The 26864-nt window shown below is 38.9% G+C and overlaps 1 protein-coding gene across 2 annotated transcripts in view; it reads left to right on the top strand.

The window, feature by feature from the left end:
- Positions 1 to 26864, top strand: part of RAB27A (RAB27A, member RAS oncogene family) — a 74116-nt gene that overhangs the window by 30376 nt on the left and 16876 nt on the right. For both annotated transcript variants that reach the window (XM_060150368.1, XM_060150359.1), the window contains exons 2-3: positions 16499 to 16673; positions 24843 to 24928. In XM_060150368.1, coding sequence (XP_060006351.1) covers positions 16521 to 16673; positions 24843 to 24928 — 239 coding nt within the window. In that variant the 5' untranslated portion in view covers positions 16499 to 16520. The remainder of the gene's footprint in view (positions 1 to 16498; positions 16674 to 24842; positions 24929 to 26864) is intronic.

Genomic DNA, 26864 nt, shown 5'->3' with positions numbered 1-26864 from the left:
TAGGAGGACTGGTTTCCAGGCTGAGAGTGGAATGGGTAGAGAAACTTTTGGCTTAGTTCGTGATCATACTGTTAATTACTGAGACTGTGAGAAGAGGAACATAAGTAGGTGAGGATGTTGCCATTGAAACAACTTCCCTTCCCCTTTCTCTACTACGGCGATCAGTAGGGTCTCAGTCCTGAGCCCTGATGGTCAGAAGTGAAGGGAACTCAAATGATTGCACGTGTCCTCTGTGCACAGAGGTGTGTTGTGATGGCCAACTCCATGGCTTTTCCGATACTGCTTCATTTCACTTTCTTCTCTGTGTATTTGCCCTATAAATTAGTGAGGTGCTTTAGAAATTCCAGTACTTTGGTAACTAAACTATATTCCCGATTCTGCCTTTTTCCCAAAATGGTCATGAAAATCCACTGACAGACCTCATGCCCCAGATTTTGGTTTGGAAAATCACACTGCATCTCCTGAGTAAATAAACATTTTGCATCTTAACAATGTAAAACCTCTTGCACTAGAATGTATGTGGTAAATGTCCAGTTTCCTAATAGAAGCTTGTTCTCTTGCTGATTCATAGTTTCCTTGCTAACACAGAATCTTTATTTTGTGTTATATAAATCCACTTCTTACCCATCCCCCCCCACAAAAAAAAAGAAAATAGGAGCTTGGTTCCCATAGGTGTCTTTATCCCAGGCTTGGCTGATGACAAAGACAGGTATGGCTTTGGGAACCAAGTTCTAACCTGGATGCTTGACTTTTCCATTTGCCCAGGGCAGCTGGAGGAAACTTAGTGAAGGAACCTGTTTGGGTTGATTAGGGAGCCTTTGAAATTGGATAGGTTAAGCAGGGGAGAGCAAGTAGATGGAATAAATTGCCCTGACTTAGAAAGGAAGAATCTCTCTGGCTTTTGATAAAGTAACAACTACCTGGGTCTTTTCTAGGTGTTGTTCCTACTAGCTCTGATGAGCAACTGGTCTTCCCAGTCTGTATGGCTAGCTGTCCTCCTGAATTCCTCAAATCCACAAGCCATCTCTCCCCTTTTTGATCTGCTCCTTACTTTTTTGGTGTTTGACTTTGATGTGACTTTGTCCACCTGTCTGGGACCTCCATTTGAATCTCCCTCTTCTGGCCTGAAGTTGGTTCTATGCCATCTTCATATGAGGCTGCCTGCTCTGGTAGGGAACACTAGGGATTGCTCTGTTCCCGTCTTCCCCATGCCCTTTTCTCCTTCCCTGGAACTTTCTAATGGTTCTAAGTAGCAGTCCTGTCTTTTTTTTTTTTTAATTAAATTAATTAATTTATTTATTGGCTGCTTTGGGTCTTCATTGCTGCGTGTGGGCTTTCTCTAGTTGCGGTGAGCGGGGGCTACTCTTTGTTGTGGTGCGCGGGTTTCTCATTGCTGTGGCTTCTACTGTCATGGAGCACGGGCTCTAGGCACACGGGCTTTAGTAGTTGCAGCACGCAGGCTCAGGAGTTGTGGGTTGCGGGCTCTAGAGCACAGGCTTAGTGGTTGTGGCGCAAGGGCTTAGTTGCTGCGCGGCATGTGGGACCTTCCTGGACCAGGACTTGGCATTGGCAGGTGGATTCTTAACCACTGCGCCACCAGGGAAGTCCCAGTAGCAGTCCTTTCATATGAAACATTCCTCATGACATAGCCATTAGCTGGAACAAGGGGTTCTATGGAGAAAATACAATACTAGCAATTTCTTTTGAATTTATAGAAAAAAATCAAGTTAGTGGAGAAAATTTTAAGTTTTTCTCCCATCAGTATTTTTTAAAATTTATGCTGCTTTGTGTTATCCTGTGCTGTACTTTAGTACAAAGTGGCTTCTGACGTAGCACAAAATAACATATTCTCAGTTATTTTAAGTTTGCTATATCAACATTTCATTGTGGTCTTCAAAGCATATCTTGACTTTTGAGGGTTCCACCCAAGCATAGGTTGTCGAGTCCATTGAGACTGACATGGCTATGCTTTATAATGCCCTTTGGGAAAAGATCACCAGTGTAGCTGGTTATAAACATCCTCCCAATAGTTCCCTTTTTCAAGAACACTGGTTTTCTGTCCCAAGGGCGATGCTGCCCCTTGCTTCACTTCTAGCCAGTTTGATCTAGATTTTCCCTGGACTATTCAGCCTTAGATCCACAGCTCTTCTTTCCCTTTGATTGACCCAGTGATCATTGTCCTTTCCTACAGACTTATTCTGTGAAGCTCCAGGTAGCCCTTCTTGGAATTCTTACCAGGGTCACCCAATACATTCCAGATTTTCAGTCCCAGATAAGAAGAGTCCTAAGGTTGTGGTAAGGGGATGAGATTTGAGAGATGGCATTTTTAGGAGATGCTGAATAAAAAAGTGTAGCATACCTTGTAATGAGGTGTCAGTTTGAGGTGTTTAGGCAGGCAGGAAGTGTTGGGTACAAAGCTGAAGGTAAACGAGATGATTCAGAGCCATTGAGGTCGAGCTTTCCACGTTGATTTTCCACATGTGTACAATGGAGCACTTGTTAGGACTTTGTTGGGTCCACAGGCCTTGGAGGTGGGGTCTTACCTTCACTTCTTTTACCAGAGTGGTTCTACTTTCACCTGTTTTATATGTTAAAGTGCCAGGTAAGATTTCATTTGAAGAACCTTGCTAAAGAAAGTTTGCAACCAGCTGGACCAGAGCAGTTTTCTGAGGGAGCGAAAGATTTGCTGCAGTGATACTATGTAGCTTTTCTGAGATGCTATGCAAGAGTATTCAGCTGGCTGTGAAAACACTGATCTGCTATGAACAAGAAGTAACCCAAGCTTAGCGTAGCTCTAAGTCAGAGAAGAAGCTCCCCAAACATAAAATCATGTCTGCAGTGCTCTATAATAGAATGTTAGGATGCAGCATACTGTGTTCATTCCTTATTGCTCAATTGTCCTAACTGAGTAAAAGCCAGCATGTGCTGAACAGATGTGCCTGAGCCTTTCTGTCATTTACTGAGTGTGCCTCACATATGCTTCCTTAAATATTCTCATAAGAGTGGACATGTGAATCCACTCCAAACTTTTTTTAAAAAGGAAAGAGAATGACAAAAGCCTAGTGCAAATTATAGCCTTCTCAATTAATGTCAGATTTATAAGAATTCCAAATAATATGTATGCACTAAAGGCAGAAGCAAATAACTTAGCCAGGCAGTAAGTGAACAATTTGGAGGTCTCTAAATGTGGTATATAACTCGTTTGGCTGTAACTTTTTATTCCAGTTAAAAAAAATAACAATAAAGAGAAAAAGGACATTTGAATAAAAGTTTATAGACTCCTAAAGAACCTCAATGGGTCCCAGAGCTCCACAGACTTGAGGCCTCTCTAATAAGAACTGCAGTGCCTTATTCTTTTATGATTTGCTATATTCATCTCGTTTAAGACATTGTCTTGTGCTTATTTTCTAAAAATAAATACGATCCAGTTTTTTCTCGGAACCTAACAGGTGAAGTAGGAAAACATAAACAAGGATATATCAGATTGAAAAATACAACTAACTAGCTTGAACTAGTACATACGTAATTCTGCATACAACAAACAGGGAATACAGATCCTTTTTACGCAACCAGGGGACATTCGTAAAACTTAACAAATCCCCCCAAATGTGATATTAGGCAGCATTTACTGATTCAAAGGTAAGAAAATTAGAAAAAACAACAACAATCGCAAAAAAGCCAACTGTGATCTGACAGGCTGATTTAGAAATAGGCTGGATGGCTGCAAGTACCTCAGTCCTCTTTTGCATAAGTAAACCCAAGGCACGCCCTAGTCTATAAAAAGTTGTTGATAGAAATGCAAACAGTCCCTGCTAAGACTGCCTACTGCATAGGTGGAACGGGGCAAGAATCAATAAGAAGTATATCAGATTGGACCTGCACCACAGGTGAGTTTCTCTTCTTTCCTTTTGATTCAGCTATTAAAGAATATGATATTTAGGGAGCAGTTAAACATGTATTGTAAGTATATTAAATGGAGAGAGTGGACCTGATCGAGGACCAGGAAGACCTATAGCTGGCTGTTTAGAGCTTATTGACACCAAACGAGAGAGGCTAAGAATCCTAGTACTGTTGTTTTGTGGTGCTAAAACATCAGGAAATAGTTTGATATTTCTGAGCCTATTTTACTGTTTTTAAAAGAACTAAGTTAACACATGGTGGAATATTTACAGACACTAGTTTTTTTAAAATAAATTTATTTCTTTTTTATCTATTTTTGTCTGTGTTGGGTCTTCGTTGCTATGTGCGGGTTTTCTCTAGTTGCAGCGAGCGGGGGCTACTCTTCATTGCGGTGCGCGTGCTTCTCATTGCGGTGGCTTCTCTTGTTGAAGAGCACAGGCTCTAGGCACGCGGGCTTCAGTAGTTGTGGCGTGCAGGCTCAGTAGTTGTGGCTTGCGGGCTCTAGAGCACAGGCTCAGTAGTTGTGGTGCACGGGCTTAGTTGCTTCGCAGCATGTGGGATCTTCACAGACCAGGGCTCGAACCCGTGTCCCCTGCATTGGCAGGTGGATTCCTAACCACTACACCACCAGGGAAGTCCTCAGACACTAGTTTTTTAACTTGTGTCAGTATGCTGCCTTTTCATCAGTATATGGTAAACCCAAACTGGCACAGTGGAGAAGCACTTGGGTTTCTGAAACGGCTCTGTTCCCAGACTTAGCTGGGGGAAGACTTTCCTTATTGGAAAAGCAGAAGTCCCTGAAGACAGAGTAGCAAATGAGCTTATGGAGGAGGGTCCAGTACCTTGAAATTGATATAGCAGCTCACTGTTACCAGGAAAGCACCAGTATCCATGGACTGGTGGTGTTGGTGTGAGGTCAGTTTTTGCACACACAAACTGGAGTTTGGGAAGAGTACGTGGAGATGAGGGACAAGAAAGAGTAGAGAGGCTCAGGGTAATGGATAGAAGTGGGACTGTTAGAACCCAACATGGGGGTGTTGTAGGGTGGATAGGAGACTGTGGAAAAGAAAAGCAGCTGTGCATGGGACTTCCCTGGTGGTGCAGTGGTTAAGAATCTGCCTGCCAATGCAAGGGACAAGGGTTCGAGCCCTGGTCCGAGAAGATCCCACGTGCCGCGGAGCAGCTAAGCCCACGCGCCACAACTACTGAGCCTGCGCTCTAGAGCCTTCGTGCCACAGCTACTGAAGCCCGCGAGCCACAACTACTGAAGCCCGCGTGCCTAGAGCCCGTGCTTTGCAGCAAGAGAAGCCACCACAATGAGAAGCCCGCGCACTGCAACGAAGAGTAGCCCCCCCGCCCGCCGCAACTAGAGAAAGCCCGTGTGCAGCAACAAAGACCCAACACAGCCAAAAATAAAAACAAACAAATAAATAAATTTATATTAAAAAAAAAGAAAGAAAGCCAGCTGTGAAGAGATGGACTCCTGTGTGCTTTTGTAAGCCAGACTGCACCTGAGAAGCATATCCCTGGGGGTAGAGAACGGCTGTGCCCTGGTGTGGTCAGCATGGGTGAGGCTGTGGTGTAGGCAGGACGAGGGAGAGATGAAGCCCTGTCTGGTGCATCTTAGTGGCCTTTGTAAGTATCTGTGTGCCAAACTGATGCTTCATCTTAGCCTTCAGAGTAGGGTGTGTGGGATAGGAGCCCTCACCATTCACAGTTTCTGTAAGTATACAGTTACGGTATCTCATCACAGAAAAGGTGAGGTATGGTCTATGCCCTTTGTTTAAGAAGTCAGGGAAATGGTTACAGTACACTGTAGAAGTCACCCTAAAAAAACAACAGTGAAAATAATATCCTGGTGTGCAAATGATTGGGTCTGGAAAGGCAGGGAGGTGGTATATTCTGGACACAGTGTCTCTACGGGGTGAGTAAATATAGAGCACTCATTTTAGTTTTTAAAAAAGGCAATGGTAAAGGAATCCCTCTCCTCCCCAGCTACTGCCAACTCAGGGACATTAATCTAATTGTTTTTATTATTTGGACAGTCATCCTCAACAGGTCTTGATTCTTCTAATTCACAATTGTTTTTCCATCCTAAAATTTTTCTTGGAATGAAAGAAGCATCATTGCTCCATCACAAAGTGAAGTGATTCTTTTCTTGATTTGGTGCATTTCCTCTGACAAATCAACATCTTTCCTGTGTTTCAGCACATGAAAAACTTTGAGGCAGGTGAGATGCAAGAGGGCAGCTAGGTTGTGTTGGTCAGAGGCCTTTACAACCCTCGCATATTCCGGGAGGACCAGGCTTGGCAAGAATCCCTGACTCCATTTCTAGGTCATAAATGGAAAGGTGTTCTGTGTTTTGCAACCTTGGAAATGTACTTTTTTTTTTCTTTTACTTTATTTTTTTACACAGCAGGCTCTTATTAGTCATCCATTTTATACACATCAGTGTATACATGTCAATCCCAATCTCCCAATTCATGGAAATGCACTTTTCAATTTCAAGTCCTTTGAGTGCTACTTGGTTTGTAATCCTTCCAGTCCTGGCTACGGTAGCAGCACAGTCACTCCCAATATTTCCACCTTTGAGTCTTGGGCCCAGGAGTTTGGCATCACTCTGACATAACCAAAGGCTCTTCACTTCTACCTCTTCAGAACTTAATAGCAGAATTCCCTCTATGAATCAGTTGGTCTTGCAGCTACCTTCCAGGTAGCTTAGGTCACTCCTCCTGTTCCATTTTCGGAAAATATTTTTACTCCATCCTTTAGGAGATTTATTAGGTTCAGTGTCCCTCTTAAGGAATAGTGGAAAAAGCACCAGTCTTAATGCCATAAGGTCAGTGTTCAAACCTTAATCTCTCGTAGTCATAAGAACAGCTACGATATATTGATCTCCATCATGCATTTTGCTACTCACTTTACACCAGTAGGTGGTGGTCCCCTGTTTGAATTGAGCAGACCCTGACTCCAACACCTATGTCTTACTGTTTTCTATGTGCTCGCAGAAAGCAACCACTGAGCGGGAGTAGACTTCACACGTTTTGCACTTCTGTGGACTTCTTGGAGAATTCCAAGAATTCTCCAAGAATTTCCTGCTTTACGGTGTCACTAGGAAGCACGTTTAGCCATGGGTGGGACATTCCATTGCAGGGACATGTGGTTGTGGCCATTATGGGGCTACTTTCACCTTTTTGAGATATTACTCGGCAAACCAAACTGCCACTCCTATTGCCACCGTATTGTCTATATTTTACAAAGGACAGTTTCTGTCGTACGCCTTTATTCCTATTACCCTGTGTCTATAAAATAAGATGTACTTGTCACAAACTGTAAGTAAATAACACCCAGTATTTACTTTCCATAAATTTCTGTAAACAGTTATATTCTGATCGTAAAAGAGGCGTGGGCAGCAAATAATGCCTTTTGAGCAAATGAATCGATGATCTCCATATCTTACAAAAACAAAAAAGCCAGTATCTCATTTGAGTCGCTGACAGTGGTCTTCCAGAAGAACATTTTCTACTTTCAAGAATCATTCCAGTGCCCACTTCTTTCTTAATGTGTAGTTGCTTGTATTATTTGACAACTGGCTTATGTTAGTCACCTACTGAGGTGATGGTAACATTTCAGAAATAGTAGGTCAACTCCTGGATTGAGACTGCTTATTTTTTCTTTTTTAATACTCATAAGGAATTGCAAATGGCTGAAGGATGCTTTTACAAATGATATATTTGGATGTCCTGGTAGTATTTGGGAATGTATATTTAATTCAGTAGTGTTTGTAGATGATTTTATTTTTTCTCTGAATAACTAACTATGTTGGAATATCATCGAATACTATAATTTAGTCTTTTCACTTTGTGTAATTGGGGAAAATGGAATATTCCTGTGTAAGAGGCACATTTATAAATATTAAGCCAAATTGTATGTAAATTTAGATTGTCAGTTTTTAGCTATGTACCTCTCTTCTCAGTGTTAAGGGTGGATCTATTATATTACTATGAAACAGATTCCAATTTCTGTCTATTCTTCAATGCCATTACATTTCTACTTACTTCTCTCTACCTAAGATCTTTGCACAAACAAGATAAGGTCTTTGTTTATAATTTCATCTATTCTACTGTCAACCTATTCAGGAGGGCAGAAACCTATCTACTCACACTAGATCAGAAACTGAGAAGAGGAAGGTCACGTGCACAGAGGGCAGAGGCTATCTCCTCTTGTGGAAATGGGGAGCCCCACTCTTGGGCAGTACACATCTTGCTTTTGCAGTGAAAGTAAATGTATGTCACTTCAGGGTATAGCAATTGCAGTGATCTAAGATAGTTGTAGCCAGAGCTCATCTGGTAAACACAAGTTGTCCCTACTCATACCTTGGTACATTATAAAGTGCTGCTTTTTTTTTTTTTTTGGTTTTTCCTCATGGCTTGTGAGATCTTAGTTCCCCGACCAGGGATCGAACCCAGGCCCCCTGCAATGGAAGCATGAGGAGACTTAATCACTGGACCACCAGGGAATTCCCCATTATAAAATGCTTTTATAATGAACACTCTAGCTCTGAAATTGCCAAAAATCACCCAGTTAAAACTCACTGTTGGGCTTCCCTGTGGCGCAGTGGTTGAGAGTCCACCTGCCGATGCAGGGGATGCGGGTTTGTGCCCCGCTCTGGGAAGATCCCACAGGCCGCGGAGCGGCTGGGCCTGTGATAGATGGCCGCTGAGCCTGCGCGTCTGGAGCCTGTGCTCCGCGACGGGAGAGGCAACAGTGAGAGGCCCGCGTACCACAAAAACAAACCCAACTCATTGTTAGATTGGAATGCCAAGGTAGCTTTTGTGATAGAGACCTCTTAAATGATTGCACCTAAATTGACTTTCTTTCTCTATTTTTTCTAAAGGTTCAGGTACTGGTTACATTAAGAATAGGTTATAAAATTACATGCCTTGCCTAATAAGAACTTGATGAGGCTATATGTTAGTAATAGTATTGCTAAAAAGAAGTTTCTGTTGTTGAACACTTAACACAAACCAAGCAATGTGCTAAAACTTTCTGTGGATTATGTCACTTCATCCTTAAAGTAACCGAGTGAGGTTAGTAATGTTATCTCCACTTTGTAGTTGAAAGAGAGGAGACTTAGTTTGAAGAACTTGGACCAAGTCACACCAAGAAGAGTCCAGAATTTGAACCCAAGCCTACGTGCCACCACATTAAGAAAACAACGTTCTCTTTATGTCTTACCCAGACATTAAGTTGCACTTAAGGATGATAAAATAGAACCATGTCTACTACCATTCATGACACATAGTAGTTGTTCAGGTAATATTATCCCTCCCTGCTTTTTTACTCTCTGTATTAAATGTGGTTGATAGAGGGAAAATTGGGCTTTTAAAAACTGGCTTATCTGGAGTAGATTTTGAATGATTCTGCCTAGTGATTGGGGATCGTAAGGTTGGAATCTTTGACTGAATTTAATAGGAAGTTTCGTGGAGAATTTGGGTTATAGTGTGTGTGTGTGTGTGTGTGTGTGTGAGAGAGAGAGAGAGAGAGAGAGAGAGAGAGAGAGAGAGAGAGAGAGAGAGAGAGAGAGAGAGAGCTTTCCCCTTTGCACTTAACTAAAATCAATTTCTTCTACCTTATTTCCTGAAAAGCAATTAAAAATAAGGAAGAAGATCATTGACTTTCTCTCACCAGGCAATTATCACCACATGGTACATGTTGAGGAAGTAGGTGTTCCTTGCTTTCTATTGTTAATCTGATGAGAGTGAGGGTGTAGATCACTTTGAAAAAATATTTGTGTAAGGAGGAGAGATAGATATGAGATGAATAAGAAAATCGTTTGCCTGTCTCAAATTGAGGGCATTCTTGACTTTAGAAGACATTTCCTTGAGGTATTTAGTTGCTCCTTCCTCCAGGAGGTACAGTGTTTAAAGAAGTGACCTTAGGTTCAAGTGCTCTCCATAGATTCTTTTTTTTCCTTTTTTTGATAAAATTTATTTTATTTTATTTTTTACATTTTTTTGGAGTATAGTTGATTTACAATGTTGTATTAGTTTCAGGTGTATAGCAAAGTGAATCAGTTATATACATACATATATCCACTCTTTTTTTTTTTTAAGATTCTTTTCCCATATAGGCCATTACATCTCCATAGAGTCTTTTTTTTTTTAATCTTATTTTTCGATTAGGGATTCAGTTCTTTCTTCATTTCTAAGAAAGAATATTGCCTTCGTATTGACCCTTCAGAGCTAGACTGCTTGATGATGCTAATAGCAGTTAATACTTATACAGGACTTACTGTGTGCCAGGCACTGTTCTAAACTAAACTTTATATGTATACTCAATCCTCACAACAGCCCTCTGAGATAGGTTTACTGTTGTGCTCCATTGAATCTAAAATGTGTTGATGCTGCATTCTTGATTTTGCTTAGAAGTTGCTAATGAAAGGTTTCACACAACTGTATTTCCAGTACCACCTTATTTAATAACAATTGTAAGATGTCATGGGTGGTAAGACTGTGAAATATAAGATGCACCCCACTTTTAAAGAAGTTAAGAAAGCAGATACTTGATAGTATTAATAAAATAGGTTATCATTCCCATTGTTAAGATGGGGATCCCGAGGCAAAAGACATTAAATTTTCTAAAGTGACATGACTGGATTCATATCCAGGTGATTCAACTCTAGAGTCCTTGCTCTTAACTTCCACTTTTTTTATGCCTCTCAACAATTCATTGGAATTGAGCGCATGTTAATATGTGGAGAGACTGCCCAAGACCCACTTCCTCATCCTTTCATTGTGGCATCATGATAGACTGGCACCGAGATTCCTCGGAGGGAGGAAGTGTGTGTGATGTATGTATCACCTGCCTTTAGGGCTGTGATGAGGGCTGTTACACTAATGCAGGTAAAGTGCCTGACATGTGGGCATCTTACTTATTTTTAGCAAGAGCAGTGCAATTGGGAGGCCTTGATGAACTAGCTTCCCAAGCATCAATAGGCTGGAGTGCTTGCTGGAAATTGTGTGCACAAAATGTTGTTTGGGTGCCCCAAATTCTGCACTGTGTATTTTTACTGTTTCCCTGTCTGCTCTAAAATGCCAACATAAAAATAATTTGTTATTTCCATAATTGGGGAGTGGAGTATTTTTTTTTTCTGAAGAACAGGTTCCAGAAACACCACTCAGGACTTGAGTAACAAAAATAAAAAGCAAAAATAATTGTAATTTTTTTTAATTAAAAATTTTTTTAAATGTTTATACTCTTTTTAAAAAATTTTTTTTTTCTTTTTTTAAAAATAAATTTATTTTTATTTTTGGCTGCGTTGGGTCTTCATTGCTGTGCGTGGGCTTTCTCTGGTTGTGGCAAGTGGGGGCTACTCTTTGTTGTGGTGCGTGAGCTTCTTACTGCAGTGGCTTCTCTGGTTGTGGAGCATGGGCTCTAGGCACCTGGGCTTCAATAGTTGTGGCACGTGAGCTCTAGAATGCAGGCTCAGTAGTTGTGGCACACAGGCTTAGTTGCTCCGCAGCATGTGGGATCTTCCAGGACCAGGGCTCGAACCCGTGTCCCCTGCATTGGCAGGCGATTCTTAACCACTGTGCCACCAGGGAAGCCCTGATTTTCTTTTTTTTAATGTGGATCATTTTTAAAGTCTTTATTGAATTTTTTACAATATTGCTTCTGTTTTATGTTTTGGTTTTTTGGCCCGGAGGCATGTGGGATCTAAGTTCCCTGACCAGGGATCAAACCCTCACGCCCTGCATTGGAAGACGAAGTCTCAACCACTGGACTGCCAGGGAAGTCCCAAAAATAATTTTTAATAATATGAAGATGGTTCTACGTGAAGACCTACCAGAAGCTGAAACTTAACATTTAGTTGTCTTTACCTCGTGGTGGTAAGCAGTGGCGAGACAACCACATATAGGACTGCAGCATGGGTTTGGGATTGTAGTCTGCTATGGACTAGAATTATTTTCTCCTGAAAGATGGAATGATTCCGTTAACTCTAGGCTTTGACTAACTGACTGTAAGCTCAGATAAGGAACCTGTCACCACCAATACCCTGAAAAATCTCTGTCAACAATTTGAAGACCTGCCTGTTCCCTGAATACTTTATTTCCTAGCAGCTTCCTTACTCTTTAGAATTCTGGTCTCTGTTAACCCAGAACAGCCTGGTCATTGTGACCAACTTAGGGCAAACTCTAAATAGCATCCCAATTTGCTAAAGGTTCCCCCCAGCTGAAATCTCTGTTTTATTGTTGGATTACAGATCAGTGTTTTGCTGCCAGGTCCTTGAGATAAGGCAGGAGGTGAGTTCTCAACCAAGGAAGCCTGTGTCACTCATCATACCTTTCCCTGTTGTTTATCGTATTCTCCTCTGCCAGTATCCCTTCTCCCAACCTGTTTTCTGTACTCTAACACGTACAAACTGTTCAAGTGTGGAAAGAGACTGTACTGTGATGGAGATAAATATTTGAGTACAGATTGTCTACAGCTGGGGTAATTATAAGGAAAATTTTAAGTTTGTTGATTTGGTATAAGTTTAAAAGCCCCAAACCATTGCTTTTGGTGCTTCTGAATATCATTTTACATTTTTAGTCTTGAACTGTTTGAACATCTTATCAGTCAACTTGGACTGTTTTGAGCCAGTTTTTACCTTCAACTACAAGCAGTTTGATAAAATTAGAGCAAGTGTGACCCAGTTGGAGATAGATTTAATTGGTCAGCACTAGCTTGATTCAGTAAAATATGCTCGGAACCAGTCAAACCTTAGGTGAGCCGGTCAGAACCTACTTGTCCAGGTCAGAGCTTATTTGAGCTAGCTAAAACCAGTGTGAAGCAGTTTGAGCTCCTAAATCCAGACCTAAATGATTTTGGTTAGATACATGTGGGTTTTTTTTTTTAACATCTTTATTGGGGTATAATTGCTTTACAGTGGTGTGTTAGTTTCTGCTTTATAACAAAGTGAATCAGTTATACATATACATATGTTCCCATATCTCTTCCCTCTTGCGTCTCCCTCCCTCCCCCCCTCCCTATCCCACCCCTTCAGGCGGTCACAAAGCACCGAGCTGATATCCTGTGCTATGCGGCTGCTTCCCACTAGCTATCTACCTTATGTTTGGTAGTGTATATATGTCCATGCCTCTCTCTCGCTTTGTCACAGCTCACCCTTCCCCCTCCCCATATCCTCAAGTCCGTTCTCCAGTAGGTCTGTGTCTTTATTCCTGTCTTACCCCTAGGTTCTTCATGACATTTTTTTTTTCTTAAATTCCATATATATGTGTTAGCATACGGTATTTGTCTTTCTCTTTCTGACTTACTTCACTCTGTATGACAGACTCTAGGTCTATCCACCTCATTACACATAGCTCAATTTCGTTTCTTTTTATGGCTGAGTAATACATGTGGTTTTAACTAAGTGGCTTTAGATCAATCAGAAATGGTTTTGTAGGTAGAATGTCTCTGAACTTAACTCTCACTCTGAACCAGAATGAACCTTTGAGATCCTTTTAAACAAGTATGACTTTTTTAGTATGGATCAGAGTGCTTTATACAATTTAAACCCGTTCTTAAGCTGGTCATAACTCTTTTGAAATTGACATAGCTGCTTAAAATTAATTGAAAATGGTTTGAACCAGCCAAAAAAGAAGGTGACGTTTGCTGACTCCGTAAACTACTCTGAGCCAGTCAGCAATCTTTTGTGCCAGAAATACATGTTTTGAGCCGCCCAGAGGCAATTTCAGAAATTGTTCTAGGTCTTCAGAGCCTGTCTGATGTGTCCAGAATGGGGAGAAGAGAGTGAGCCAACATTTACTGAGTACCCAGCTTATGCCAAGCATTGTGCTGGGCACTCCACAAAGAGTATCTCATTCAATCCTTAGAACAATGGTGGGAAGTAGTGTACATTTTCTTTTTCATGGAATGGAAACCTGAAAATCCAAGACTGAAAAACATCTGAGTAGCCAGTATGTGGGAGATATGGAATCCAATCCAGCTCTGCTTGACTTCAGAAGTCACATGTTTCCTGTTAGGCTACCTTGTATGATATCCTACCTGGTCACTTTTAAATCCAACATCCATTTGTGAAAACTTGAGTAATGGCCACAAAGCTTGAGGTAGAATGGACATTGGACTTGAAGTTAGGAGACACATGTTCTAGACTGTGCAAATGAGTTAAACTCTCTGGGTTCTGTTTCATTCTTTAGCAAACTGAACCCAGAAAATGGAAGGTCTGAGCATTTATTTTCAGATCAGCAAGGCAGATAATTGTCTAAAGGTGCAGTCTGAAGAGTATAAAATATGATTAATTTCAATGGTGGTGTCTATACCTTCAGTTGTGGTATGTTGTTAACACTTCCTTTATGATGGTTTGGTTTGGGAACAAACTGTTATATATTGCTGTCATCACAAATAGAAGACAAAACCCATGAAGATCATTTGTAGACTTACCTGTGTAATTCTTCTCCCATGATAACTAAACATATTAAATTTTGGTGCAGCAGAGATAGGTTCATCAGTCTTTGAATTCCATTGAAGTAGGTTTAGAGAATTCTAGAAGAGTATGCCATTGGTGACAACATTTTCTCCTGTACTTGAAATGATACAGAAACTCGTTATAAAAATGACCAACTTTTTTCAAAATAAAAGTAAAGAGGAGGGCTTCCCTGGTGGCGCAGTGGTTGAGAGTCCGCCTGCCGATTCAGGGGACACGAGTTCGTGCCCCGGTCTGGGAAGATCCCACATGCCGTGGAGCGGCTGGGCCCGTGAGCCATGGCCGCTGAGCCTGCGCGTCTGGAGCCTGTGCTCCGCAACAGGAGAGGCCACAACAGTGAGAGGTCCGCGTACCACAAAAAAAAAAAAAAAAGTAAAGAGGAAATAAGGTAGCCACAGCGACTTCTTGCATCATTCTCCTTGCAGAATTTGGAGTTGCTTTCTGCTTCCTCATTTATTTGGACGGGAGCCCCCCCCCCCAAATGATTCAATGTTATCTGGACCTACTTTTCAATTCTTAGCTCTTATTTATGAATAACTTGGAGCCGAGTGAGATGCTGTGATAAAACGTACTAGAATCTTTATTTGTATCCAAGTGGTCATCTTCTGGAGAGGCATTCTGTTACACACCATTAATGCTGGCAACCTGTACCTGTGCGTACAGAAGCTATAACATAGGAAAGCCATCATCTGTACAGTGTCATGCCTTATAGTGTGCAAATAGAATGCCAAATGTTTGTAGAGGCTTTGCCCTTGTCGACTGACCAGCCATATCTGAATGTGAGGCCACAGCTCTGCACTAAGGGACTCTGTGGAAGTCACTGAAGCAGCTCTTGGGGATCAGAATTCAGGATTTTTGAGCATAAGGTGGGTCACCAAATTGAGGATAGGGTGGGGGAGGCAACCTTGAAAATCAATAAATGTCCTTGCCTGAGCTTTTATGAATTTTATGTATCTATAGAAATAATCCTATAGGAAGCGTTGAGAATTATGGTAAAGTTTCTGGGCAGGAGATGGCTGGGTGAAAAGGGGACAATGAGAGGAAAATCAGCAGCATCTAATGTAGGCCATATGATGTGTATGTGGATGGGTGAATATGTATGTTGAATGGGCAGGTAGAGTTGTCAGTGGTAACGGAATAGCTGATTGTTTTTCTGATTTTCAGGAGGGTTTATCGGTATTAGAAATGGGAGGATAAAAAGAAGTAAGCCTTCCCTGGAGACAGACTATATTTCTAGTCAGACTGATATTTTGAATAGTTTGAATCTATTTAGAGGATAAAAACAATCTTGAAAAGTGCTGATTGCAAAGGATAGAAAGTAACCTTGGTTAGGTCTTGCTGTAAAACCAAGAATATTTCTTCTCAAAGGTAGACTTCTGGCCAATATTGAAGAGCTGAATTGGAAGCATTTCCTGTAGAATACCAAGGCAAATGTAGATAAATGAGCCCTTCATGGTGGAACTCAGTTCTCAAGTGAGCAGTGATATTCTAGAAAGATCTCATTTAATATGTAGTAACAATAATTTGTAAGGAAGCTGCAGACCAAGTTTTACTTGTGAACTTAACATTATCTTTGAAGGAATGATAATCACATGTGAAAACGAATAGGATAAATGAAATTGCCTCAATGTCCAAGTAAAAAAAGAAAAGCCAAGGTTGCAGCACTAGGAGACTTTGAAAAAGGAGGGGCAGTTGGAACCACTTGCACTCTAAGAATTTTTGTTATTCCTGTAATATTCTCCTTCCTCCTTTCTTTCTTTGTCAACTCTTGTTCTACACGGTCTGCGTATAAGCCTTAGTGACCATTATCTTCTTGATTTTCATTCTCACTTGGAATTTTTGTCTTAACAGTACTATAATATGCACGATAAGTTTAACCTAAACTGTTAGTTGTTTACAAATTCAGTAGCAGCTCATCTAGCAAATGATTAAGTCCTTGGGATAGTGAATCATGCCTAATCCTCTCTTCACAGAACCCTTAGGCACATAGGTGTTACGTAGAAGTACTTGATGAACTGGATATTAAAGGAAGTCATTTAATTCATGGAAGATTCTAATATTTTCTAATCGGTTTTTGGTAAATATACATTTGTTTGTATTTTTCAGGTGAACCACTGAGTTCTTCATTATGTCTGATGGAGACTATGATTACCTCATCAAGTTTTTAGCTCTGGGAGACTCTGGAGTAGGGAAGACCAGTGTACTTTACCAGTACACAGATGGTAAATTTAACTCCAAATTTATCACGACAGTCGGCATTGATTTCAGGGAAAAGAGAGTGGTAAGTTCTGTATCCTTCTATATAAAAACATAATCTGAGTCAACATTTGCCTGTCTGTTTTGTTTACTTTGTAGGAATTAGGAGGACAAAGGTTGGAATCTAAAATTAAAGGGTACATATGAGAGTGTATTATGTTCAGTCTGGGCAATGTGATTAAAGGCTGTAACTGAGGACACTTCATATAAAACCAAGCAGATAAAATAAAAGTGAAGATTTAAAAAAATTTCCTTGATACTCTTTTGGCTGGTATGTTCCTTCTGATTTCCACAAAGTTATTTGTGGAATTTACTTCGTACCTTTGTTATGAAGCTTGCAATCTTCCCTGCTCCTCATACCCCTGTTTTGTGGGCTATTTCTTCCATTTTTGATATCATTTTTAATGGATTTTCTCTTAATTAAGGCTCAGCTATCGCATGTGGAACACTAAGTGGCAGAACTCATTGATTCCACCAGGAGTGTGAGGTTGGAGTAGGGATGGGAATGGCGGTAGGGCATATGAATCTGGGAGGTAACCAAGGGAACAGCAAGGTTCTGCAGAATAAGGGAAGAGGATATTTTAAAATATTTTTATTTAATTTATATTTCAGAGGACAGCAAGATAAGTTATTGTGGGGTAGGGAGTAAGGCAGGAGGTTAGTATGTCCAGGAACTACATTTCTTACTGAAAAAGCAGCTGTTCCCATGAAGCAGGTCAACAAGTAGTCAGGAGATTAATGACAAAAACCCTGCAGTGGAGAGTATTCTACCTGGGAAAAATGAATGGTCTCTGGCTTCTAGGACAGAAATATTCATTCCCTCTGATCCACCCTAAGCCTTCCACTACCAGAGAGTCTGTTTCTTTTTCTTTCTTTTTTTTTTTTAATTATTTTAAAATTGAGGTATAGTTGCTGTACAATATTGTATAAGTTTCAGGTGTACAATATAGTGATTCACAATTTTTAAAGGTTATATTCCATTTATAGTTATTATAAAATATTGGCTATATTCCCTGTGTTGTACAATATATTCTTATAGCTTATTTATTTTATATATAGTAGTTTGTACCTCTCAATTCCCTACCCCATCTTGCCCCTCCCCTATATGCTTGTGATTATATTTATTAACTAATCCCCATTTTATAACTTTGTTTTTAAAAAATGACTTTATTGAGATATAATTTATATAAAATTCACCCATTTAACATGTACAATTCAGTGGTATTTTAGTATATTCACAGTTGTGCAACTGTCACCACTACCAAATTTTAGAACATTTCATCACCCCAACAGAAACCTCATATCCTTTAGCATTTTTCCATTTTCCCTCCCCCAGCCACTAATCTACTCTCTGGATTTGCTCGTTTGGATTTATCATGTAAATGGAATCATACAATATGTGGCCTTTTGCGTCTGGCTTCTTTTACTTAGTGTAATGTTTTCTGCATAATGTTGTATCGTGTATCAGAACTTCATTCCTTTTTATGATCAAATAGTATTCCATTGTATTGGTATACCACATTTTGTTTATCCATTCATCCATTGGTGGACATTTCAGTTGTTTCACTTTTTAGCTGTTATGAACCATACTTCTATTAATATTCATATACATTTTTTGGGTGAACTTATGTTTTCAATATACTTATATAGGCTTGGAGCGGATTTGACTGGCTATATGATAACTCTCTGTTTAACTTTGTGGGGACTTTCACATTTTTCAGAAGATGCTGCCCCATTTTACATCCTCACCAACCATGTATGAGGGTTCCAATTTCTCTATATCTTCACCAGCTTTTCTTGTTGTCTATTTGATTGTAGCCATTCTAGTGGGTGTGAAGTGGTACCTCACTGCAAGTTTGACTTTAATTTCCCTAATGATGAATGTTGTGGAACAATCACCTTTTCATATGCTTATCGGCCATTTGTTTATCATCTTTGGAGAAATGTCTGTTCAGATCCTTTGCCTATTTTGAAATTGGTTGTTTTTTTGTTGTTAAGTTTTAAGAGGTTTTTTTGTGTGTGTATTCTGGATAAATGTTCTTATCAGATATATGATATGCAAATAGTTTTAGCTTTTACATTTAGATCTGTGATCCATTTTGAGTTAATTTTGGGGTATAGGGTGAATAGGGGTCCAACTTCATTCTTCTGCATGTGTATATCTAATTGTCCCAGCACCATTTGTTGAAAAGACTATTCTTTCCCCTGTTGAATGTTCTTGACACTCTTGTTGAAAATCAGTTGACCATAAATGTAAGGGTTTATTTTTGGACTCTCAATTCTATTCCATTTATCTATATGTCTATCCTTATGCCACTATCTTGATTACTGTAGCTTTGTTGTAAGTTTTCAAATTGGGAAGCACGAGTCCTCCCACTTTGTCTTTTTTCACGATTGTTTTGGGTTCCTTGCAATTTCATATGAATCTTAGGGACAGCTTGTTAATTTCTACAAAGAAGCCGGCTGAGATTCTGATAGGGTTTGCATTGACTCTGTAGAATAATTTGGTGAGTATTGGTATCTTAACACTATTAAGTCTTCCGATTTGTGAACGTGGAATGTTTTCCTATTTAGATCTTCTTTAATTTCTTTCAACAATATTTTATAGCTTTCAGAATATGTTTTATACTTTTTAATTAAATTTATTCTTAAGTATCTTAATCTTTTTATGTTATTATAAATTAAATTGTTTTCTTAATTTTATTTTTGAATTGTTCCTTGCCAGTGTATAAAAATACAATTTATTTTGTAAGTTGAGCTTGTATACTGGAACCTTACTGAACTTGTTTATTAGTTTTAATATAACCTGTACATGTGTGTGTAGGGGGTGTATGTATCTGTGTGTGTCTTTATTCCTTAGGATTTCCTATATACAAGATAGGAAATAGATGTTCGGAATTCCCATCTTCTGTTATACTTCTTCCTTTCCAACTTGGGTATGTTTTGTTTCTTTTTCTTGCCCTGATGAGAACCTCCAGTAAAAAGTCGAATAGAAGTGTTCAGAGAGAACATCTTTGTCTTGTCTTTTAGGGAGAAAGCATTCAGTCACCATTAAGTGTAATATAAGCTGTGCATTTTTCATAGATGCTGTTCTTCAGGTCAAGGATGTTCCCTTCTATTCCTAATTTGTTGAGCATTTTTATCATGAAAGGTGTTGGACTTTTTCATATGCTTTTTCTGCATCTTTTGAAATGGTCATGTGGTTTTAGTCCTTTATTCTATAACCGTTCTATTCCATTACAAATCAATATTGGTTGATTTTTGTATGTTAAACCAATCTTGTTGTTCTCGTGATAACTTCTACTCAGTCATGGTATATAATCCTTTATATATTTTTCTGGATTCTTTTTGCTAGTATTTTGGTGTCTGTATTCAGAGAGGTTATTGGTCTGTAGTTTTTCTTCCCCTCGTATCTTTGATTTTGGTGTCAGGATAATATAGGCCTCATAAAATGAGGTGGGAAGTATTTCCTTCTTTTCTATATTTTAGAAGAGTTTGAGAAGGATTGGTGTTAATTTTTCTGTAAACATTTGATCAGATTCATCAGTGAAGGCATTTGGGCCTGGCCTTTTCTTTGTGGGAAGTTATTTTTATTATGAATTCAGTCTTCTTATTGGTTATATATTTCTTTAGATTTTCTATTTTTTCTTGAGTTAGTTTCAATTGTTTGGGTCTAGGAATTTCTCCATTTCTTCCAAGCTATCTAATATTTTGGCATACAATTGTTCATACTATTCCTTTATAATCTTTTTACATATGTAAGGTTGGTAGTGTTGTCCTTTCTTTCATTTCTGATTTTAAGAATTTGAGTCTTCTATTTTTATCCTTGATTAGTCTAACTAAAGGTTTATCAATTTTCTTGATTTTTTTTCAAAGAAAAGTTCATTTATTTCTACTCTAATCTTTATTATTTCTTTCCTTCTGCTTGCTTTGGAATTAGTTTACTCTTATTTTTCTAGTTTTTTGAGGTTGAAGTTTAAGTTATTGATTTGAGATCTTTCTTGTTTTTTAATATAGGTGTTTACTGCTAAAAATTTCCCTCTGAGCACTGCTTTAAGTTCACTTGATATTTTTTGTATGTTGTGCTTTTCATTCATCTAAAAGTATTTTCTAGTTTCCCTTGTGTTTCTTCTTTGACCCATTGGTTATTTAAGACTGTATTGTTTAATCTCCACATAGTCATGAATTTTCCAAATTTCTTTCTGTTAATGATTTCTAATTTTACCACATTGTGGTTAGAGAACATACTTTGTATGACTTCAGTTTTTTAAATTTATTGAGGCTTGTTTGATGACCTAACATATGGTCTGTCCTTGAGAATGTTTCATGTGAACCTGAGAAGAATGTGTATTTTGCAGTTGTTGGGTGAAATCTTCTGTAGATGTCTATTGTGTCTAATTGGCTTACAGTGTTCTGCAGGTCTTCTGTTTCGTTGTTCATCTGCCTGCTTGTTTTATCCTTTTTTTTTTTTTTCCCGTTGCGGAGCACAGGCTCCGGACGCGCAGGCTCAGCGGCCATGGCTCATGGGCCCAGCCGCTCCACAGCATGTGGGATCTTTCCGGATTGGGGCACGAACCTGTGTCCCCTGCATCGGCAGGCGGACTCTCAACCACTGTGCCACCAGGGAAGCCCCTGTTTTATCCATTATTGAAAGTAGTATTGAAGTCTCTAAATATTATTGTCAAATTGTTCATTTCTCTTTTTATCCCTATGTATCCTTAATAAATCAGCCCTTTTATCATTATAAAATATCCTTCTTTGTCTCTAATAACTCTTTTTGTCTTCAAGTCTATTTTGTCTCATATTAGTATAGCCACCAGCTCTCTCTTTGTTATTGTTTGCATGGTATATATTTTTTTCATCCTTTTCCCTACACCTTTTTGAATTTAAAATGTCTTTTGTAGATAGCATATAGTTGGATCATGTTTTTAAATCCATTCTACCAACCCCTGCCTTTCACTTGGAGTCTTTAATACATTTATATTCAATATAATTACTGTTAAAGTAGGATTTATATCTGCCATTTTGCTACTTGTTTTCTGTGTATCTTATCTTTTTTCTGTTGTTTTGTTATTTCTTTGCAACTGTGTTACATAGATATTTTCTAGTATACTATTTAAATTCCCTTCTCATTTTTTACTATATATTTTTTGAATTATTTTCTTAATAGTTCCCCTAGGGATTACAGTTGTCATCTTAATTTTTAACCGTCTAGTTTGGATTAATACCAATTTAATTTCAATGCCATACTCTGCTCTTATGTGGCTCCATTTCCTACCCCTTACTTTGCACTGTTATTGTCATACAAATTGCATCTTTATACACTGTGTGCCCATCAGCACAGGTTTATGATTATTAATTTATGCAATTGTATTTTAATCAGATGGAAGGAAAGAGTTGCAAAAAACCATTTATACTGTCTTTTATATTGACCCACATAGTTATCTTTACTGGTGCTCTTTATTTCTTTGTATGGATTCGAATTACTGGCTAGGGTCCTTTCATCTCAGCCTGAAGCTCTGTCTTTATTATTTCTTGCAGGGCAGTTCTGCTAGCAATGAATTTTCTGTTTTTGTTTATCTGAGGTTGTCTTAATTTCTCTTTTAATTTTAAAGAATAGCTTTGCTGGATATAGGATTCTTGGTTGACAGTCTTTTTTCTTTCAACACTTTTTGTCATCCTACTGCCTTTTGGCCTTCATTTTTTTTGATGATAAATCAGCTCTTAGTCTTATTGGGATCCCTTGCATGTGCTGAATCACTTTTCTCTTGCTGCTTTTAAAATTCTCTCTGTCTTTTGATTTTGACAGTTTGGTGGTGATATGTCTAGTCAGTATCAGCAAGCTTATCCTTCTTGGAGTTTACTGAGTTTCTTGAATGTGGAGATGAATGTTTTTCTTCAGATTTGGAAAGTGTTTGGCTATTATTTCCTGAAATATTTTTTCTGCCCCTTTCTATCTCTCCTTTTTTTTATTTTTATTTTTTTACGGGATTGCTAGTATGCATCTATTGGTATGTTTCATGGTGTTCCATAGGTCTCCAAGACTCTCTTCACTTTTTTAAAAAAAAATTAGTTAATTTATTTTTGGCCGTGTTGGGTCTTTGTTGCTGTGCGTAGGCTTTCTTCAGTTGCGGCAAGCAGGGGCTACTCTTCGTTGCCGAGCGCAGGCTTCTCATTGTGGTGGCTTCTCTTGCTGCCGAGCATGGGCTCTAGACGCATGGGCTTCAGTAGCTGTGGCGCATGGGCTCAGCAGTATGGCTCGTGGGCTTCAGAGTACAGGCTCAGCAGTTGTGGCACGCAGGCCCAGCTGCTCCACAGCATGTGAGATCCTCCTGGATCAGGGCTCGAACCCACATCCCCTGCACTGGCAGGTGGATTCCCAACCACTGTGCCACCAGGGAATTCCCTCTCTTCACTTTTATTCATTCCTTTTTTTTTTCTTTTGTGAGTAGACTAGGTGATCTCAATTGAGCTATCTTTAGATTCAGTGATTATTTCTTCTGCCAGTTCAAATCTCCTCTTGAGCCCCTCTAGTGAATATTGCACTTCAGTTATGATTTTTAACTCCAGAATGTCTGTTTACTACTTTTTATAATATCTATCTCTTTATTGACATTTTCTGTTCAGTGAGGCATTATTCTCATACTTTCCTTTGATTCCTTAGACATGATTTCCTTTAGTTCTTTGAACATATTTATAATAGCTGATTTAAAGTCTTGTAAGTTCAACATCTGGGCTTCCTTAGGAATGGTTTCTTTTGGTTGCTTTATCTGTGTGTGTGTTCCTATTTCTTTGTGTGTCTTATAAATTTTGTTGAGAGCTGAACATTTAAATTGATAGAATGTAGCAACTCTGGAAATCAGATTCCTCCCCATTCCCAAGGGTTTCTTGTTTTTCCCATTTATTTTTGTCGTCACTGTTTAGTGATGTTCTTGGGCTAATTCTGTGAAGTCTGTATTTCTTGTTACGTGCAGCTACTGAAGTCTCTGCTTAGTTAACTTAGTGGTCTGCTAATGAGTGGACAGAAAGTTTCTTAAATTCTTGAGCCAGTATATCTCTCAGCTTTCTCTGAGGGACTCTGCGTGTGTGTGCTGGGATGTTTGCTTAATGCTCCTGCAGGCAGTTTACAACTCTGCCTTAGCCTTCACTTCTGCTTGAGAAGAGTCTCAAGGTCAGCCAAAGGCGAGAGATTAGGGCATTTTTAGGTCTTTCCTGGACATATGTACAACCATGCACATGAGCCTGGCCTAGTAGGTTCCAAGGAATATTGTGAAACTTTTCAAATCTCTCTGTGGATATCTCATATCTTATCTTTAAGATTTGGGGTTAGATTAGGTCCAACTGGTCTTGCTGCCTTTGGTAGCTGTGATGTTAAATAATTGCTGCTGATTGCTTTCAATAAATGGTCTAAGGATAGGGTTTTCTCATAGAGCAAGTTAAGTCGGATAAAATAAAGACAAGACTTGGGAATGGAGCTTTACAGGCAGATTTCAGACACTACTCTGGGGATGAGACTTTTGGGGAACTCCAAACCTGTTCTGCCTCTCCTTCCTACAGTGGTTGCTGCACTGATGGTTTTCACAGCTACTGTAGTTGTGCATCTGTTGGTTTTCAAGGCTACAGTGGAGCTGGGGAGGGGGAATGGGAATAGGACAAGTTAAAAAGGCACAAAATTTACAATTTTTACTGATATTCAGCTGTTTTTCTTGAATAGGTGCTCCTTGGAATGTTGCAAGCTTTTGTTAATTTTAAGGGTTTGGAAAAAGTTGATTTTGACTATTTTTGCCAGTGTTTTTATTGCTTTGATGGAGGAAGAGATTTTCAGAGGCCCTTCCTGTAAAATTGTTTTAAGAGTACTTTTTAAACATAGGATGGGGAGAAGGTAATATTTCCTGAAACTAGTGACCTGAGGGGACTTTGAGGAAAGGTGAGCTGATTATTATTTTTTAATACAAATTATGTATTACTTGTATATTTTGTAATATATTTATAAAGATACATAATGTACGTACGTCATTTAATACAAATTATTGTGTTACCCAAAGACGATTATTTGGAATAAAATACAAATAAGATTGTATTCCAGATGGGATTTCCTTTAGACATTTAGATGCTTAGGGGAGTTGTACTGAATAGGAAAGTGAGAAGAAGTTCTCTCAGAGTTCTCTTTTTCTCTTTCATTTTTCCATTTTAGGTGTACAGAGCCAATGGACCAGATGGAGCCATTGGCAGAGGCCAGAGAATCCACCTGCAGTTATGGGACACAGCAGGGCAGGAGAGGTATGAGATCTTCACTTACGTGCTCCTTACTGGAGGAAAGGGGAAAAACAGCTGCGCTCTTCACACAGTGACCTGAGCAGGAAAAGGCCAGCTGATTAGTTGATTTGCACCTGGATAAGACATGCTGCCAAATTAGCAGGAAATGTATCAGTCTGAGCTGATAATGGTGGCTTTATTTCATACAAGGTCAAAGGAAAAATGGATCCTTTTCAAAATGGACCCTTTTACTTATGGACTTTTTTCTTTTTCTCCCACCCTTTTTTTAGATCTGTATACTTTTCTCCGTTTGCTTTTGCTGTTTACTCAACCACAAAGAAAGCTGTAGAGTTGTATGCGTTATTCTTACCTGATTGTTGAAACCTAGTAGAAAATCTCATTGGAATTAATTTATATGGTCAGAGGTTGCATGACAAAAATGTCACATGAAATCTTCATATGAAGTTACTTTTTAAAAATAGCAGTATAGTTGATTTACAGTGTTGTGTTAATTTCTGCTTATGGTAAAGTGATTCAGTTATACAAATATATACATTCTCTTTTATGTTCTTTTCCATTATGGTTTATCACAGGATATTGAATATAGTTCCCTGTGCTATATAATAGAACCTTGTTGTTTATAATAGTTTGCATCTGCTAATCCCAAACTCCCAATTCATCCCTCCCCCACCCCTCTCCCCCCTTGGCAACCACAAGTCTGTTTGAAGTTGCTTTTAGTTAGCTATAGCCATGTTATCTCTCACAATTTCCTTGAAGGATTTTGTTTGTTTAACTTTTTATCATGGGAAACTCCAAGTATATGCAGAAGTAGAGAGGAGAGTACAGTGAACTCAGGTACTAATTCCCTGGTTTCAACAGCCATCAAGTTGTGGCCCATCGTACTTCACGTATATTCCTCACCTTTTCCCACCACCCCCACCGCCCAATTATTTTGAAGCAAATCCCAAATAGCAAATTATTTCATTCGTAACTATTTTGGTACGTATCTCTGAAAGATAAGTACTATTTTGTAAGAACATGGATTAGAAATAATTTAGAAAACTTAAAAGAGCGGATTAGATGACAGATTTGTACCAGTATTTTCTTCCCTGGAGCCTTTGCCCGTCAGTTGCAGGCTTTGCATAAAAGCAAAATAAGAGAAAACCTGCTACTAGAGGGGGAGAGAGAGGAGAGAGAGCAGGATAAATCCTTGGTGGAGAGAGTACCAAGAAAGGGGAGACTGAGGCGATACTATCCCCACCTTAAAGCCAAAGAAATGGTTCTCAGAGATAAGAGATTTCTTTAGAGACTGAACATTAAAAGGTCATGGAACACATTGTGATGTTCAATCAAGTCAAGCTTTCACAGGACAAAGAAGACAAACACAGCAAGCACCGTTGCTTTGGGCCTGTTTAACTCTTAACTGTACAATAAATGCTTGGCTGAGACCAAGGAATCACGAGCTGGTTCTTGTCATCCCTATCCAGCAGGCTGGGTTTTTAAATCATATGGCCTATTAACACATAAACTTTTATCAGTTAGATAAATAACTGTAATGTACATGTTTGGAATATCATCATCTAACTTATTTAAAATTTTTTAAAAGTTTACACAGATGGTCTTTATTTTAAAAGAAAATTGCACGTTTAACTTTGGATAATTGTTGGCATTTTCGAAAGTCTAGATTTGTTTTCACATATTCTTTCTTGCTCTAGATAACTACTGACTATATTTTGTATGCTATCCAATATCATTGATTATGTACATAATGTTACACTGTTGAAATTATCTATTAATGTAATACAGTAAATCTTGCACAAATAAGATTTATGCATGTATAATGTGCATATATAATGTGAAGTTACGAGAAACAGCGGCATGTTATTAAACATCTAACTTGTTTTTGATGAACTATTGTAAGAGGCTGAGGGCACTGCTGGTGGCTTTATCTCTCAAGAGT

The sequence above is a fragment of the Lagenorhynchus albirostris genome, chromosome 1, assembly GCF_949774975.1.
Source record: "Lagenorhynchus albirostris chromosome 1, mLagAlb1.1, whole genome shotgun sequence".
Taxonomy (NCBI): Eukaryota; Metazoa; Chordata; class Mammalia; order Artiodactyla; family Delphinidae; genus Lagenorhynchus; species Lagenorhynchus albirostris.
This window is presented reverse-complemented; position numbering and strand designations above follow the sequence as displayed.